This window comes from Ursus americanus, chromosome 8 (assembly GCF_024610735.1).
Source record: "Ursus americanus isolate L20-20 chromosome 8, mUrsAme1.1.p, whole genome shotgun sequence".
NCBI classification, from domain to species: Eukaryota; Metazoa; Chordata; class Mammalia; order Carnivora; family Ursidae; genus Ursus; species Ursus americanus.
The window spans coordinates 52,200,256-52,219,282 of NC_142134.1; the positions used below are offsets into that span (position 1 = coordinate 52,200,256).

At 38.1% G+C, this 19,027-nt stretch overlaps 1 protein-coding gene and 1 long non-coding RNA gene across 5 annotated transcripts in view; both read left to right on the forward strand.

Moving 5' to 3' along the window:
* SMIM14 (small integral membrane protein 14) overlaps nucleotides 1-19,027 on the forward strand; it is an 81,730-nt gene that overhangs the window by 37,607 nt on the left and 25,096 nt on the right. For all 4 annotated transcript variants that reach the window (XM_087864197.1, XM_087864200.1, XM_087864199.1 and 1 more), the window contains one exon: nucleotides 3,018-3,127. In XM_087864197.1, the coding sequence (XP_087720323.1) occupies nucleotides 3,018-3,127 (110 nt within the window). The remainder of the gene's footprint in view (nucleotides 1-3,017; nucleotides 3,128-19,027) is intronic.
* On the forward strand, nucleotides 3,136-18,160 carry LOC148109587 (uncharacterized). The gene is made up of 2 exons (XR_015725523.1): nucleotides 3,136-6,031; nucleotides 9,741-18,160. It is a non-coding gene; the product is annotated as an uncharacterized LOC148109587 (long non-coding RNA).

Genomic DNA, 19,027 nt, shown 5'->3' on the forward strand with positions numbered 1-19,027 from the left:
CAGTTGCTCTCAATTTCTCAAAGAATTGGGTTGCAATTTGAATGACATCATAGGTTGATCCACCCATCTAATTACTTTTTTTTTTTTTTTAAGTGAATACTTTTACGAAGGCTTCAGAAGATTTTTTTCTTTCCTTCTGGGTACCTAGTTTCATTTTAGCTTATGGGAGGAGGCCTAAAAAAATTCTTAATCAGGCTCTGTGTATCAGCTTTCAACCCAGCCAATCGCCAGTCACAGAGCTACTTAAAAATTCTTTTAGGTATCTTGTCAGTTTTCACCTGGGACAAACAGCAAACATTTCTGGCCCTATCGAATAACCCCCCTTGAATGTAAGAGGGATCCCCAAGGAGAGTGCAAAAGATAGCTTCCTTTCCTTTCTTTCTGGGGTCCTACAGACATATCTGGGAGAGCTGACTCTGGTAAGAATTTTCATCCTTAGCCACCTTCTCCCAGTTTTTCTGGGATCCCATCTTTAACTCTGTTTTTTTACCAGAATTTGGCAAGATTTTTTAATGTTAGTTTTCCCTTAGCTATTTAAGAGAATAATGTAGCAGTTTACCAGAAAATCTTCCATTTGGGAGGAGCCCTCCTTTGAGATCAGGTATGGGAGGGGTCTGTAAGGTCATTAACTTGGTGGACTTTTGTTTATAGTCCATAAAGGCAGCTCAGATAGAGGAGTACTAGAATGAGTCCTCAAATAAAGGAAGATAGAAGGAAGCAATAAGAATTAAAGCTTTTTGCCTTTACGTACCTTTTACATCTTTAGTTTTTCACCAGCCTTTTAAAACAAATCTTTTAATGAAGCTATTTTGGAATTTTGAAGCCTTTTGGAATCTCTTGCATACCAATTAAAATAGGCAACCCATTCTGTTTGATTTGGAAGCCTTGCTTTTAAGTGCACTTCTTAAGTGATCTTATCTAATTGGAACATTTCTTATAATGGCCATTGTAATTCTAGGTTGTAACTCCTCTGAGAACAGTTTGGTAGGACCCTAGCCACAATTAGAATTTAACCAGCCTTTTCTGTGCAGCCAGATCTAGCTGTAAATGGGGTATTATCCATATTTCTGTCTGGCCACATTTTGGGGCTGCCAATCTGATGGTTACCAAGCCAGGTTGTCAGGACACAAAAAAGCTTAGAAAGATTTTGCCACTTTTGTCAATGTATCCTGTGGACCATAGTTCTTAGGCATAAAATAGGGGCGCCTGGGTGGCACAGCGGTTAAGCGTCTGCCTTCGGCTCAGGGCGTGATCCCGGCGTTATGGGATCGAACCCCACATCAGGCTCCTCCGCTATGAGCCTGCTTCTTCCTCTCCCACTCCCCCTGCTTGTGTTCCCTCTCTCGCTGGCTGTCTCTATCTCTGTCAAATAAATAAATAAAATCTTAAAAAAAAAATAAGCAGGGGTGCCAGAAGGAAGCATGCTAGACTCTCTAGAGTTTAAGGATCCCAACTTTAGTTGTCCTAGGGCTGAGCTGATACAAAGGGATGTGCCTCAGGGTTGGGAATTGTACAGTATTACAGTGTAACTCATTGCACAGAAATTTTCTTGAGGTTGGCAGGTGACCTAGTGTCAACCTAACCTGTTCAATGACCTGCTTAATGCAGGAATTTTTGAGTTGGGTGATGGGTACTCTAACAGCTCTTAAGTGTTCTGCCAGTGCCCACTGATTTTTGTGGCTTTTTTTTTACTTCTGAGATTCTGTTAGCTATAACCCTTTATCTACACAAAATAAAACAAACAGATGTGCATTTGAACATACCAGCAGCAACCAAAAGGTGTTACTGTGGACTGGCCAAGAGAAGGCCTTGCATACCATCACCAATTCTCAGCATGCCTTAAACCAGCAGACTCTAGTAAGTGGGGACTGTAGGTTGGAACTGAGGAAAGGACTAAACCACCAAATCCCAGTAAGTGGCTACTGTGACTGGAACTGAGGAAGGGTATTCTAAACAACTGGGGAATGGTGGACTGAACCAAGAGGTAGGGACTCAGGTTCCACATGGAACTGTGTGTCAGCTCAAGCTGACCCATGAAGACTTGGACTGAAAAGCTGGTTATTTTAGGAGTTCAGCACAAAGAGAGCAGAGCTCAGAAAGGACAGGAACTTCCCAATTCCCAATGGCCCCCAGAAATGGCTAGAAAGAAAGAGAACTTGAACAGTTCATGGAGTACCACATCTGTGTTTCTTGTTATCCCCAAAGCTATCAGAAGTCTCTCTTGATCCTGCCGCTTTCACCAAATTTGTTAAATAACAAAAATTAAGCAGTGAATTTAAAGATCAAATTGGTTTTATTCAACAATTCATGAGTCGGGCAGCATCCCATCTAGTAAATAGAAAGGAGCTCCACCAAGCTGTAGAAAAGGAAAGTGTTTTAAAGGCAGAAAGGGGGGTGGAAAAAGGAAATTATTAGCAAAGAATATATTATTTTAGGCAAGGTCACCTTCCTAAGGGGAATGGAAGGGGCGTATGGATGGATTATCTCACTAGTGTTGACTGGCTAAAGGTTACAGTTTTTGGTGTTGAAACTGCAGTTAGATTGTGGGTATTAGGTCCACTGCTGACATGGACTTTGGCATGAGTGACTCCATTTTGGGGCCTGCTGTCTCCTTTTTAATAATATGAATTTTAAGGAGGACACAAGCATTCAGTCTATAGCAGTACTATAGCTAACGAAGTTAAAGAATGAAGTAATTAAGCAGACTAGGACTCTAGCATCATCTGCTTCACAGGAGAGCCAGGATAGAGCGTCTGAAGACACTCACATTTGTAGGAAATTAGTCTGCCTCTACAGGGGTAGGCAATCATTTCTATAGATTTGTAATTTATATAATTAATCCCTAATTCATATATATAATTAGTAATAAATTCATAAATACAGGTCTTTAATAAATATGAACTATCCTTAGTTTAAGAGAATTATTATGAGTCTATACAATAATACGAATTTTCATAGCTCAACAGAAAGAGTAACACTCAGTGGTTGTCTTACATTTTTTTTTCTCTTTCTCCTAGATTTAAGCAGTCAAGTTAAATCACGCTGGGCAATCATGGCAGAAGGTGGATTCGATCCCTGTGAATGTGTTTGCTCTCATGAGCATGCAATGAGAAGGCTGATCAATCTGGTGAGATGACTGGGACAGTTCTATTCAGAATTGAGCTGTACTCCTTCTGTCCTATTTTTGTGGGAATGTTGGTTGTTGGAGAATTTTCATCTGATGGTCACTAAAATTATTTCATAATTGAAATTCCACAGTGGTTTAAGTCATAATGGTCAAAGTCCCTGCCAGCAATTCTTTTATTAGAGATAGAAACAAATTGTTATCTATTTATGGTAGATTTATGTTGCTGATATCACCATTGTAGGTAAGTAACACGTGTGTATAGCCTTTTCTGTTCTGTATTAAGGAATATAGTCTTTAGCTATATGGAGTGTATTTACCTGATAAATTGCTATGAAGTCACAGTTCCTGTTGTGACATGGTTCAGATTCTACTCTAACAAATGACACGACAATAAAAATCTCTCTATAAAGCATTTCCAAATCCAAATCAATTATTCTACGGAGGCAGGTTTCTGAACAACAGGCTTTAGATGGTCTCACTGAATTGATTGTTGTGAGATTTGAATTTGTAAGGTTTTTAAGACTTTCCTAAGTCTCTAGAGTCTTAAATACAGGACTTTTTATGTATTATACTTCATACTTTTTATGTGCAAAAGAAGAAACTAACTATTAACAATAAGATATATTATCATTTTATAGAACATTTTATTGTTCTAGAATACTCTTGTATAGAAGTATGTTATCATAGACCAGTTGGTAAAACCAGAAATAAACATTTGCTTAAATATTTGAATTTTTGGTGGTTAATAAGCAGGTTTTTTGCTGACTCAGTGTCTATGTATAGTGATCAGAAGTGTGTTTCTTGTGAATGATATTCCTCTTAGAGTCAGCATATGCTGGGATTTATGATCCTAAAGAATGTCTTAGAAGGAAATCAATAAAATAAGAACTTATAAATTAGACTTGTGGCTATAGAGAAAATGGCAATATCTCTGATAACTTGATATAAAAATAGATGAGTCCGAAGAAAGAGTATTTAAAATATTTTCTCCTATTTATGACATTAAATAGCTGATAGTTTTTATGTCTAAATTTAAACATAAGGCAATTTTTTTTTTCAAATTACGTGATACTAGGAACAGAAAAATAGACTTGAATTTAACTGGTAAATTTTCCCAGGAGATCAGTATTTAATAAGAATTACTACCTCTTTTTTTCTTAGTACAGTATTTTGTATTTAACATAGTATCCATCTTTTTTCTCTTAGCTATGCTGCTTTTTTTTTTTTTAGAGATGGCTAAAACTAAGCCCTACTTTTTATGATTCCCTGTACCTTTCTATCCTCTTTAGTAGACTGTCAGGAAAACCGTATTTAGCTTTTGTTTTGTTTTGTCTTTAATGCATACCTTCATGCCTGATGGAACATTGTATAGCAATCCTAGTGGAAAGTACTTTATGTGAACATAGATTTTAGATTTTACAAACCTTTAAAAGGCTACAGTTTTTAGTCTGTGCTGGGTATTTCACGCAGTATCAATCACTGATGGGTGATCCTGGATGGAGGATCCAGTGGTGTATAACATGCTGATAGCAGAATTGAAGATGCCAGAAGGGAGGAGAAACTCACTTGATTCAATAGGAAACTTGCTGATTAGGCTTGATAGGCATTTGTTTGATTTGAATTGTACTTTATAATTTTTGTTTCTTCTTTTATTTAAACTCCAAATCAAGCAGCATTTTGGGGCCATATCTACCTTGTAGCTATTAAGTGCTTTCTAAAAACTTTTTTTTCTGAAAGAGTGTCTTTTGAAATAAGATCTCTAATTTCAAAAATTCAGAAATAAGGTCTAACTTCTCTACATTCAGTAATGTGTAATACTCTTTATTGTAGCGTTATTTTTAGTAGTGAATAGTTATAAACAAACCCAGTTACCTACCAGTAGGGCAGTGGCTATATCATGGTATGTTCATATGATGGAATCTTATACAGATGTTTAAAATAACTATGTCTTTAAAGAATATATAATCACATAAGGGAAATTCATATATGAAATGAATAAAAAGCAAGATACAGAAATGGCCTTTAGTATGGTCTTGTTTTTCTGTACCCACACACACCATATATATGTGTGCACAGGAAAAAAAGACTTGAAGAAACTATGTCTCTAATGTTAACAGTGTTTATCTCTGGATTGTAGGTTATAAGGTGAGACTTTTTTTATGGTTTTCTGTATTTTCTATGATAATGTATCTTATAATCAGAAAAAGGTTATTTAACAAAAGCTATCTTTTTTTCATTTAAATATTGTCAGCTTATAAATACTAGGCTTTTCTACCTCTCACTCATTCATTATCTTCTACTCTTGTACTTTTTAGTACCTTTATCTTATTACTCTGTGAAAGTCTAACTCCCCAGCTATATTTTTAAAAGTTTATCCAAGGGTATAATTTTTCTGTATTAGTTATAACCATCAGGGTTTAGATTTCTGCATGTTCAGGAAACTCATGGATATGATAATAATGTATTGCAATATGATGATAGAACAGAAACTTATTCTCATCTTTCTAAAAATGGACACTGAATTCATTCTTGCAATAGAGTAGCATCTCGTTAATTTTAGGTACTAGTTTCGAATTCTTGTTATTTTTTTTACCTCATATAATCAAGTTGGATTTTCTTGTATGTTCTGTGGAAATAGATGGGCTTCACCAAGGAATATATTCATCTTAGGAGCAGTTAAGATTTTACCATTATTTCCTTTTTATTTTAATAAAGTTCTGTTCATTCACAATTTAAAAGTAACGTCTTTTCCTAATTTAGTAACTATCAGTTAAGGTTCTTTATTACAGGTTCTAGATGGTCTGGCTGATATAAGCAGAAAAATACATATTAAAAGGATATTATGTGGCTCACACTGGAGAACCTGGCACGGAAAATGAATAGGATCAAAGGGAGGGTAGGAGGGTAAGTGTCAAAACAAGAAAAGAGCCAAAGTCGTGCTGTAGAACAAGAGCAGCCAAGATGCTGCTTGCTCCCAAATTCCAGAATTTTATATGTCCAAGTGATGATGCAACATCTCCATTTAGAGAAGTAGTAGACATCTTACATTTAATGTATGCATTACCAAACTTTTTTTCTTGCCCTGAAGCTTAAACTTCCTTGTCTTCTCTATTCATTCCATTACTCTGGTTGCTTAGGCAATACCTTTTGTGTCAATTTTTACTCTTTCAACCTCATAGCTAACGCAGAAACAAACCTTTTGGCTTAACCTTGAAAATATATCCAGAATCCAGACATTTCTCACACTTCCAGTGCAACATCCTGATCTAGTCTACCATCAGCTCTTGCCTGGATTATTGAAATTAGCCTCCTTATGAGTCTCCTTGCTTCTACCCTCCTGTCATGCCCCACTTTCTTCAAGTTTAGTTCTCACTACAGCAGCTGAAGTGATCTATTTTCGATATATCAGGTAATGTTCTCCTTCCCTCAAAATCCTACCGTAGCTCTGCACAACACTTAGTGGGCAAAAAAAACACCAAAATTTACATAGCCCTCCATGATCTGTCCCCCCCTCTACCCCACTCTTCTCCTTTGCTCATTTTGTTCTAACAATTCTGGCCTTCTTGCTGTTCTTGGAAAATACTCAAATACAAAGGATCAAGAGTATAAAGACTTTAGACTTTTCAGCAGCAGAACTGGAAGGCATTGACACAAAGATGTTAAGTTCTGAAGGGAAATTATTACAAATCCAACATTCTGTATTCAACCAAAGTATCAGTCAAATAGGAGGGAGTCTTCAAAAATGCCATCTCATGTACCATGTCTTAGATAGTTACTAGAGGATGAACTATTTTTCGCCAAAAAGGCGGCATAAACCCAGGAGGAAGAAGAAGATCTGAGTGTAGAAAGCAGGAGATCTGGCACATGCAAGAAGCCAAAGTAACTTCAGGATAATGGTGAACAGAGATCCCAAGGTGATAGCTGTGCACCAGGACTGCAAGACAGCTGGTTTCATTGAGAGGGTGTCACACGGCTCTAGCAGAGATGTTTTTCAGAAAGATGAATTGATAGAATACCTGGTGAGGGGCGCCTGGGCGGCTCAGTCGTTAAGCGTCTGCCTTCGGCTCAGGGCGTGATCCTGGTGTTCTGGGATCGAGCCCCACATCAGGATCCTCCGCTGGGAGTCTGCTTCTTCCTCTTCCACTCCCCCTGCTTGTGTTCCCCGTCTCACTGGCTGTCTCTCTCTGTCAAATAAATAAATAAATAAATAAAATCTTAAAAAAAAAGAGAGAGAGAAAAAGAATACCTGGTGAGTCTAGGTGTCTTGTGATTTAGAAAACTGAAAACAAGTTGTCAAAAGTCATAGAAAACCAAGTAAGTGGGGGAAAAAAGAATAAGGAAGTACAGAAAATAGTACAGAAAAGAAAAAGTAATTGTATTTACTACATGATTCAACTGTGAAGAGCATTTACGTAGTCATAATGTTAAAGCTGACTATTGCGCTAAACAAACTTATGATGTAACTATTAGGAGATGGCAAGAGTGCACATGTGTGGTTTGTTCAGAAAAGAGAGAACTAGGTCTTCATATTTTATACTGGTGAATCAGTGGATATTGCTTAAAACTGAAAAATCAAGAAGTAGCAATGCATATTTATATATAAAGACATGGAGGTAAATACTAAATAATCACCTAAAAGTTGAAAGTGGCTGCCTCTGTGGGAGGGGAAATGGGTAGGAAGGGATAGGAACTGCTCTATTACAATACAAGAAGACACATATTTTAGAACTATCTGAGAAATGATCATGAAAGCCATAGAGATGCCTTTGCAGGTTGGAGTATGAGAGAGTGTGTGGGAGGTGTGTGTGTAGGTCAGTATAATGTGTTTATAAATACATAGAAATGGTTTCCAGGGGATCTCCCTTGGGCTCATAATGTTACATTGAGGAGAACTTGAAGCTAGTCTACATGCTAGTTTAAGCCCATAGAAAGTCTCTGATGTAAGTTTTCCTTTTACAAATGAGGAAACTAAGGCACAGAGAGGTTAAGTCACTTTTCCTAGGCATCGGAGCTGACCAGAGAGTGGCAGAGGCATATTCAAACCTGGCAGTTTAGGCCTAGGCCCTGGGTTGTTTCTTTAGTGCCATGTTCAGTTCTGCTGCCTGTTGGTCTCCTTCAAGCACCTTTAAAAACACTGTATTTGTGATCAGGGGGGCCCTAGGGGGTTAGGAGAAAGCAGTAAGGGAGATTCGTCACCGTATTTTCACATTTTAAAACTATGTGAATGCATTACCTAGTCAAATAATTAACCTTAAAAATAAAACGTTTTAAAAATTTATTTATTTGAGAGAGAGAGAGCCACCACGGGAGGGGCAGAGGGAAAGGGAGAAAGAGTCTTCACACTCCCCGCTGAGCTCGGAGCTTGATGTAGGGCTTGAGCCCATGACCCTGAGATCATGACTAGAGCCAGAATCAAGAGTCACTGGCTTAACTGACTGAGCCACCCAGGCGCCCCTAGAAACAAAACTTCGTAAGCTACTTCAAAGACATTATAAGCAGTAAAATAATATAAATAATTAGTACAGACTGTTTTCACTGAGGAATAAAATTTTTGAATGCACTATTGTTACATGATTTGAAAAGGAAATATATCCTGTGATGTTTAGCCTTCCAATAATTCTAATAAGACTTTTTTCTGTTCTTACATTCTTTGATTTCTAAATTGGTTAATTTTTTCTCATCAGTATTTAAAAAAATATATAAAGATAGAAAAAGCTAGGGGCACCTGGGTGGCTCAGTTGGTTAAACATCTGACTTCCTCTCAGGTCATGATCTCCAGGTCCTGGGATTGAGCTCTGCATTGGGCTCCCTGCTCAGCGGGGAGTCTGCTTGTCCCTCTCCGTCTGCCCCCTCCTCCCCCACTCATGCTGTCTCTCTCTCTCTCAAATAAATAAAACCTTTAAGAAAAAATAGAAGAAGCTTGTATGTCTCCTAAGGCAAAATGGACACAAGCAGCAGTTCAGATTTTTTACTCTTGCCTCATCAGTGCTTATGTAAGTTTTGATTCTTTAACTGCTAAGCTGTACTAGTACAAAGAATATAAATGTGATTTTCATTCGTTTTATTGTCTGTCTACAGTATTGACTTTAAAACAAATGACTGTATTTCTGATTATATTATAGGAGTGTTTTAAATGATACATTATAAACAGAATTTAAGTGTAAGGTTGGTAAGCCTGCAGTACAAAGAATGCCCATTTTGGGGTGCTCTTGACAAAGCTTTGCTTTCTCACTTGGCATGTCTCCTTCCAATGATTTAATTACATCATTGAGTCATACACATGTTCATAACACAGTTGTATTTTGCTAGGTGCATGTATGTTTCTGTTTGTCTCAGGAATGTTCGGAAACATTAATAAAAAGAGGCATTATCTGACATTATAGTCTATTTCTATCCTAATTAGTGCTTTACTCATTAAATACTGGCTGATAAGACTCAAAAGAAGTGGATAAGAATATGCAGTGAGAATTCCTTTCAATTAAAATCAGGTATCTTTATCAAGTTATTTTATGTTTCATTACTTGATGTAATATGGGACTAGGCCCAGTGATAAATATGAATTTTTTAAAAATTAAAAAAAAATTTTTAAAGATTTTATTTATTTATTTGACAGAGAGACAGCCATCGAGAGAGGGAACACAAGCAGGGGAGTGGGAGAGGATCCCAGGGATCCCAGCGGAGCAGGGAGCCTGATGCGGGGCTCGATCCCAGGACCCTGGAATCCTGCCCTGAGCCGAAGGCAGACGCTTAACGACTGAGCCACCCAGGTGCCCCTAAATATGGATTTTTCTTGACGTAGTAGTAGAATACTACTACATGTGTAGAAAGATGCCAACACAAAATTGTAATCGAATTATAAATCATTTTTTTTAAAGATTCTATTGATTGATTTGAGAGAGACGGAAAGAGCAAGAGCAGGAGGAGGAGCAGAGGGAGAGGGACAAGCAGACTCCATGCTGAGCATGGAGGCCGATGCGGGGCTCAATCTTATGACTCTGAGATGACCTGAGCCAAAATCAAGAGTCGGACACTTAACCAGGTCAGCCACCCAGGTGCCCCATAAATCATTTTTTTAAGTGATCTGGTATGTTTTGTGCGTTCTCCTTGTGAGGTTAGTATTTTTTTTTAAAGCATTTCCTTATAACTACTGTATGTAGTTTTTTTGTTTTTTGTTTTTTTTAATGACTGATATTTTCTTAAAACAGTAAAAATGGCCTGTAGAGGGACTTTTTCCATTCTCATTGAAGCCATTTGCAGAATTATCCTGGTTTCACCCTCTTCTGCTCCCTTGCCACCTCCTTCTCCTGTTCTCCTTGACTGGCTGTCTCTTGGCATAAAGTTTCTTCTATTAATGATAGGAGTTCCAGAAAGAGAGAACAGATAGATTTAGTAATGTGAACTCAGATTATGCTCTGTGTTTTTCCTGTTCTTTGTTGTAACCTAAGATTTGGAATACAGATAATCCCTTTTTTTTGGTTTGTTGAGCTCTGTTTTTCAACTCTAAGCAGTGTAACTGATACTTCTACATTTTTAATTTACTTTATTTTCATATTAAAGTACTGTAAGCATGTGATCTGGGAGATCCTTGGTCAGATTCCTCCTTATAGGCCCAGAGGCCCTGTAAATTGTGGCTAGTGTTCACTGTACTTAAATAAGTCACATTAAAATTGATTGGCCTTTTTCCCAGAAGAAAAATATGTGTGTCTGAAAAATTTCTTGAGAAACCTTTCTACCTAGCAAATACAGTTACTGCTAGTATCTTTTGTTATTTTATATTAATTGTTGTAAAATAGTTACTGAAATAATATATGAATATGTTCTTTCAAAAAAAAAAGTATATTAAAAGTAAAACTAAACTCCTCACACACTTCTCTGTATCTGGCTTATTCCCTACTTCCTTAAATGAATTTGGTGTGCATCTTCCCAGCTCTTTCTAACAAATATATATTTAGATACTGTGGTGTGTGTGGGTGGGTGTCTGTGTATTTATATATATATTTCCCCAATTTAATAATAATATTTAGCATTGTACATGTGGCTACAAAGCCTTTTTAATCATCTGATTAACTTTTGGGTTTTATTTTAGTCGATAAAGAAAATTTTTGTCAACTTTTTTCTTTCAAATCTTAATACTTTTTATCAGTATCATCCAGGCATTGGAAGACTGGTTAGTCCTTCTATGGTTAGAGGTATAATTCACTTTACCAATTAGGAAGTGAGATTATGTTTTATTTAAAAGATAAAATGGTGATTGCATGTCAGTATATTTAATTCAATAATTCAAGCAGTATACTAAGTGTTGAAAGAGAAAATAAAAATCTCCCTATATTCTCCAACCCTTCATTGCTTCTTTACTGAATATGAACTATTAACAGTTTCGTTTATATTATTCCAATTGTATGTCTGCAAAGCAAATTACTGCAAAACTTAGTGGCATAAAACAACCTTTTATTAAGCTGGTAAACCGAAGTCCCTACAGAGTGTAGTGGAGATGGCTCGTGTGCTGCTTCATGTCTGGGTTCTTAGCTGTAAGACTTGGAGGCTGGGAGCAGGAAGCATCTGGAGGCTCACTTACTCACTGTCTGGCAGTTGATCCTGGTAGATGACTGAAACCCTACCTAGTGCTGTCAGCCAGAACACTTACATATGGCTTTTTCATGTGGCCGCTTGGCTTCCTCACAGCATGGTGGCTTGGTTCCAAGGTTGAGTATCCATCCTAAGGGAGGATGGTGGAGGGAGAGAACCAGGCAACAAGGGGATACTTTTTTTTTATTATTATTAATTTCCTTAACTAATCTGTGCACCCAACGTGGGGCTCAAATTCACAGCCCAAGATCAAGAGTCGCATGCTCTACTGCCTGAGGCAGCCAGGCGCCCCAGCAGCTGGATGTTTTTTATGGCCTAGCCTAAAAAGTCCCATACAGCACTTCTGTTATACTTTTTAAAAAAAATTTTTTTAAACATTTTATTTATTTATTTGATAGCACAAGCAGATGCAGCAGCAGGCAGAGGGAGAGGGAGAAGCATGCTCCCTGCTGAGCCGGGAGCTCAACGTGGGGCACGGTCCCAGGACCCTGGGATCATGACCTGAGCCAAAGGCAGATGCCTCACTGGCTGAGCCACCCAGGCGCCCCTTTTTAAAAATTTTTATTTTAAGTAGGCTCCATGCCCAGTGTGGGGCTCAAATTCACCACCCTGAGATCAAGAGTCACATGTTCTACCGACTAAGTCAGCCAGATGCCCTCTTTATTAAATTTTTTTGTTGTTATACTTTTTTTTTTAAAGAATTTACTCATTTGAGAGAGAGAGAGAGTTCACAAGTGGGGAGAGGGGCAGAGGAAGAGGGAGAGAGACAAGAAGACTACCTGCTGAGCAGGGAGCCCATAGTGGGGCTCAATCCCAGGACCCTGAGATCATGACGTGAGTGGAAGTCAGATGCTTAACTGACTGAGCCACCCAGGCACCCCGATCCCTTTTTTTTTTTTTTAAAGATTTATTTATTTATTAGAGAGCATGCACATGTGAGTGCAGCGGGGAGGGACATAGGGAGAGAGAGAATGTCAGGCAGACGGCCTGCGGAGCACGGAGCAACCCAGGCACCCCGATCCTTTTTTTTTTTTTTTTTAAAGATTTATTTATTTATTAGAGATAGAGAGAGCATGCACATGTGAGTGCAGCGGGGAGGGACATAGGGAGAGAGAGAATGTCAGGCAGACGGCCTGCGGAGCACGGAGCACAGAGCCCAATGTGGCGCTCAACCCACAAACCCGATACTGTGACCTGAGCCAAAATCAAGAGTTGGTAATTCAGTTGACTGAGCTACGCAGGTGCTCCTGTTATACTTTTGATAACAGCGGTCAGCAAGCCTACTAAGGTTCAAGAGGGGAGGAAATAGACTCCACCTCTTTTTTTTTTATTAAAGTATAATTGACAAACAATATTAGTACAACAAAATGATTTGATACTTACATATTACTAAATGATCACCACAGTAAGTCTAGTGAACATCTGTCCTATGTAGTTGCAAAGAAATCTTTTGCTTTGTGATGGGGACTTTTAAGATCTACTTTCTTAGCACCTTTTAAATATGCAATACAGTATTATTGCCTGTAGTCACCATGCTATACATTACATCCCCATAACTTATTTTATAACTAGAACTTGTACCTTTTGACCCCCTATATCCATTTTGCCCACCCTCTACCACCCATCTCTGGCAACCACCAATCTGTTCTCTGTTGATTAGCTTGGTTTGTCTTTTTAAATTTCACCTATAAGGCAGATTATACAGTATTTGTCTGTCTTTTACTTATTTCACTTAGCTTATGTCCTTAAGGTCCATCTGGGTTGTCACAAATGGGAAGATTTCATTCTTTTTATGGCTGAATAGTATTCGTGTGTGTGTGTATGTGTGTGTGTGTGTGTGTACACACATCGTCTTTATCCATCAGTAGACACTTAGGTTGTTTCCATGTCTTGGCTATTGGAAATAATGCTGCAGTGCACGTGGGTGTGCTTATATCTTTTCAAATAAATGTTTTCATTTTCATCAGATAAATACCGGAAGTGGAATTGCTGGATCATGTAGCAGTAGTTCTATTCTTAATTTTTTTTGAGAAACCTGATACTGTTTTCCATAGTGGCTGCACCAATTTACATTCCCACCAGTAGTGCACAAGGGTTTCCTTTTCTCCACATCTCCACTAATGCTTGTTATTTCTTGTCTTTTTGGTAATAGTCATTCTAACAGGTATGAGGTGATGTCTTCCTATAGTTTTGATTTGCATTTCCCTGATGATTAGTGATGTCAAGCATCTTTTCATGTACCTCTTACCCATCTGTATGTGTTCTTTGGTTAAATATCTGTTTAAAATTTTTAAATCAGATTGTTTTTTTGCTGTTGAGTTGTAGGAGTTTTTTTAATATTTTGGATATTAATTTGTTATCAGACAGGTGTTTTGCAAATATTTTCTTTCATTCAGTAGGTTATCTTTTCATTTTGTTGATGGTTTCCTTTCTTGTGCAAAAGATTTTTAGTTTGACATAGTCCTACTTAGTTATTTTTGCTTTTGTTGCCTTTGCTTTTGGAATCAGATCAAAAATACATCACTAATACTGGTATCAAGGAGCTTACTGCCTATGCTTTCTTCTAGGAGTTTTATGATTTCAGGTTTTACGTTCAAGTCTTCAACCCATTATGAGTTAATTTTGATGTTAATCCATTTCTTAGTTACTACCCTCTACCTCTTAATGGGGAGTAGAGAAATCTGGAAGAGCATGTGTGACTGGAAATACTACTATGGCTGTTTTTGGAAAATACAGTCTGCTAGGTACATCTTTCTAGAAATTTGTTTTACATAGAAGGGATCCATAGTACCCATACGTTTCTGCAACTTTTTCTCACTTTATGTATCTTTTCATGTTAGCAAATGTCTTAGTTTGGTTTTCTAAACAATATTATAGATCGGGTGGCTTATAAACAACAGCAATTTATTCTTCACAGTTCTGGAGACTTGGAAGTTCCAAGAGTAGGTGCCAGCATGGGTTCTGGTGAGAGCCCTCTTCCAGGTTGCAGACTGCTGTTTTCTTGTTGGATCTTCACATGGTGGAGAGAGTGCAAGAGCATTCTGGGGTCTCTTTTAAAAGGGCATCAGTCCTGGGAGCCTGGGTGGCTCAGTCAGTTAAGCATCTGCCTTCAGCCCAGGTCATAATCCCAGAGTCTCAGGTTCGAGCTCTGCAGCAGGCTCCCCTTCGCAGTGGGGAGTCTGCTTGCCCTCTGACCCTCCCCTGTCTCGTGCTTGTGCGCTCTCAAATAAAAAATAAATAAATTAATTAAAATAAAAATCTCTCAAATAAAAAAAATCTTTTAAAAATAAAGGCCATCAGTCCTATTCATAAAGGCTCCATCCTTATGGCCTAATCATCTCTGAAAGGCCCCACCTCCAAATACTAGCACATTAGGGATTTCAACATTTTTAACAGTGTAATGGTATTGGAATTTTCTCTTTTTAGTAACACAGGTAAGATGTAAATATTTAAATTGTGAATACTTGAAATAATATAGAAAAATAGAGCAAAAAGTCAAAGTCTTTTGACTTTGGCAACTTCCCATTGCCTACCCCTCACCTCTCTGGACCCCATGACCACTATTACTTGCTTGGCCAGAGGTTGCATTTAGTTTGTGAACTTTCCAGTCACATGTCTATGCACTATGCATTTATATATCTTTACAGATTCAGATAGATAGATAGATATACAGATAGATATATATAATCAGAATTGCCTGTACCATAAGGGTATAGCATGTGAATTTTACTGTTCTCTTGTCGGTGGCCTTAAATTGTGTGTTGATTTTTGGTTCAATAAATTAATTAAACTCAAAATCAGAAGGTATTTTGTAGGATTGGAGAAAGTATATGTATATCATATTTGGGCAAAGTAGCCCAACGTATTAGTGTTAGACATTTAAAAAATATTTTCAAAATATTCAGACTTGCCTTTAACCCAGTTATTTGAAGTCTTGAAGCTTATAAGTTGCATGGATTATTGTGGTTGCCACAAGTTATTTTTGTTAATGTTACAGGAAAATATGTAGAGATGCTACTTAGTCATTAAGAATTAAGTGTGATCAGGGGCAACTGGGTGGCTCAGTCGGTTAAGCATCTGCCTTCGGCTCGGGTCATGATCCCAAGGTCCTGGGATTGAGCGCCGCATCCCACTCCCTGCTCATCAGGGAGTCTACTTCTCTCTCTGACCCTCCACCTCCCTCTGTTCATGCTCTCTCAAATAAATAATAAAATCTTAAAACAAACAAACAAACAAAAAAACAACTAAATGTGATCAGAAATAGTAGGTTCTAGCTGATCTCCCAGTTGAAACATTGGACTTCTGCAGTAGTGTGATTATGTAGGAATATTTGAATTGAATGTTCTTTGTTTGTATTTTGTCATTTCTTTAAAATATTCCGCCTGTAGTTTGGCAATGTGTATGAAAACTTAAAATGTGTATACCTTTATTCTAACAGTTTCTCTTCTTACTCTAATGAGATTATTAAATGGGTAAGAATGTATTTATAGAAACGTTCACCTCAGCATTGTTTTTCATGTACAAATTTGGAAATGATGTAATTAAATGGAATGCTGTGCAACATTAAAAGTTATGTAGAGCAGGGTTGGGGCATTAAAAGATTTGTGACGGGGGTGCCTGGGTGGCTTAGTTGGTTAAGTGTCTGATTCTTGGTTTCAGCTCAGGTCATGGGGTTGAGTCCCACACTCAGCAGGGAGTCTTCTTCTCTCTCTCTCTCTCTCTCTCTCTCCTCCTCTCTCCCTCTGCCCCTCCCCACACACATGTGCTCTCTCTCTAAAATCTTTTTTAAAAAAAAGATTTGTGACTAGTTGTTGAGTATGGCAAAAAGATAGCAAAATAACACGGAGAGGGTTCTGTTTTATAAAATTATATATATATATACACACACACACACACACACACACACACACACACACATATGCAGTTGACTCTTGAACAACATGGGTTTGTACTGTGTGGGTCCACATATACACAGGGTTTTTTTTGATAGATATAGTACCGTACTGTATTTTCTCTTATGCTTATCTTAATAACGTTTTCTCTAGCTTGCATTATTATGAGAATACAGTGTATGATACATATGGCATATAAAATATGTGTTAATCAGCTGTTATTGCTAAGGCTTTCAGTCAACAGTAATCTATTAGTAGTTAAGTCTTCGGGGAGTCAAAACTTACACATGGATTTTTGACAGGGGTCAGTGTCCCTAACCACTGTGTTGTTCAAAGTTCAACTGTATTACAAATATGTATGTCTGCAATATATTAACCAGAATGTTAACAAGGAGTTATTGTATGGAGGGATTTTGTCCATTTTGGTCTCTGTTCTATCCCTGAGTACTAGTAGAACATTACTGAGCCACATTAGAATGTAGGAAATGTTCTGTATTTATGTTTTGAGGAAAGCCACAGGAATCTCACAGCTCAGAGATTTTCAAGCCAACCTTACAACTGTGAGCTGTGTGAGGTCTGGCTAGAGAAGACATTGACCCAACTGTTTAGTCATTGCTTTGAAAGTTCTTTTTTGTTGTTGGTTAAAATTTCATTTTTTAGAAAATAGTAGTGATAAATTTGAGCATACTTATTTCACAAATAGGCAGCCCTGTTTAATATTAAAAGGACTTTTTCTCTCTTGCCTGTGTATTATTGCTATGATGCTATGATCTCAAAACATTATCCTGTGGGCCATGAACTGGGTTTTCTTTGTACATATTTAATTTTATATATGTTTAATTATATCACTTAATCCTTAAAATGCCGTAAGCTTCCTAATGTTATGTAAGCAGGCATGTGCAAGGAGGAATAAAGCAGATGCTGGCCCCACCCTCGCAGCCATCCCTGAGGGTTAACAGCCTCACCTCCAGAGCCACCTCCAAGGGCTAACAGAACAGGAAAGGCTTAGCCACAGAGCTGGCTCAGAAGCCTCTACAGGGGGACTTCCAAGAGCTGAACAGCCACACAAAAGGTGCAGTCTGCCCTAAGGTTCAGGCAAAAACTCATAGAAACTCATACATATACACTACATAAGTAAATAAAACTATAACACAATGCATCACGGGTAGGCGGATGCACAGAAGCCAAAATGTTGTATAACCAGCTGTCAATCAAAAATGTCAATCAAAGCCAGATTTACATAAACAAAAAGCAGGCTTGAAAGGATGCAGCTAGAGCTTCTTGGGGCCATTGCCACTCTTGCTCCGGCAGTGGCCCGCTTTCTCTCTTGAAAATGTACTATCCTGGGGCACCTGGGTGGCTCAGTCGTTAAGCATCTGCCTTCGGCTCTGGGCGTGATCCCAGAGTCCTGGGATCGAGCCCCACATCGGTCTTCTCCGCTGGGAGCCTGCTTCTTCCTCTCCCACTCCTCCTGCCTGTGTTCCCTCTCTTGCTGGCTATCTCTGTCAAATAAATAAAATCTTTAAAAAAAAAAAAAAAAAGAAAAGAAAATGTACTATCCTAAGTATCTACTCAATAAACTCCATCTCCCCATTCTGATCTGGGGTCTAATTCTTTGGTGTACCTGGGACAGGAACCAAGCAACCCAGTGACATCAATAGGTCATATTTATGTCTTTCATAGTTTGAAACTTTATAGAAAGTAACAAACACAGAATTTGAACCCAGATACCTCTGACTTTAAAGCTTCACTTTTAACCACTGTTCTGTTTACCAGTGCATAGGCAGCTCCTGCCCATGGGAAGGGAGGGGACTTCCAATATATGTGAGGTTCTTGAGCAGACATAGAAATATGGCAAATAAGTTCTCGTTTAATTACTGTTAATTAGTTCGGGCCACTATAGCAAAATACCACAAACAGATGACTTAAACAGCAAACATTTATTTCTCACAATTCTGGAGTCTGGAAAGTCCCAGATCAAGTGCAGGCAGATTTGGTGTCTGGTGATAACTCTCTACTTGGTTGGCAGACAGTTGCCTTCTTGCTGTATCCTCACATGGCACAGAGAGAATGAGGGCTCTAGTCTCTTCTTCTAGGGCACTAATCCCATTATGGGGGTTTCACCCTTATGACCTCCTTTAAACCTAATTACCCCCCAAAGGCCCTGCTTCCAAATATCATCACATTGGGGATTTAGGGCTTCAGCATATGAAGTTGGGGCACAGACATTCAGTCTCCATAACAGATACATTTTGGTAACTCCAAAGAGAAACATTCTGTTCTTTGTAATTCCTTTCAGTAATTTTTTTCCAAAGTAAGATTCCTCATAGAACTTACACTTACCGGCTTTTTGTCATTAGAATCTTCTCTTTGGTCTGCATTTTCCCCATAGGCCTCTGACAGCCAAGGTTTTCTGTTAGGC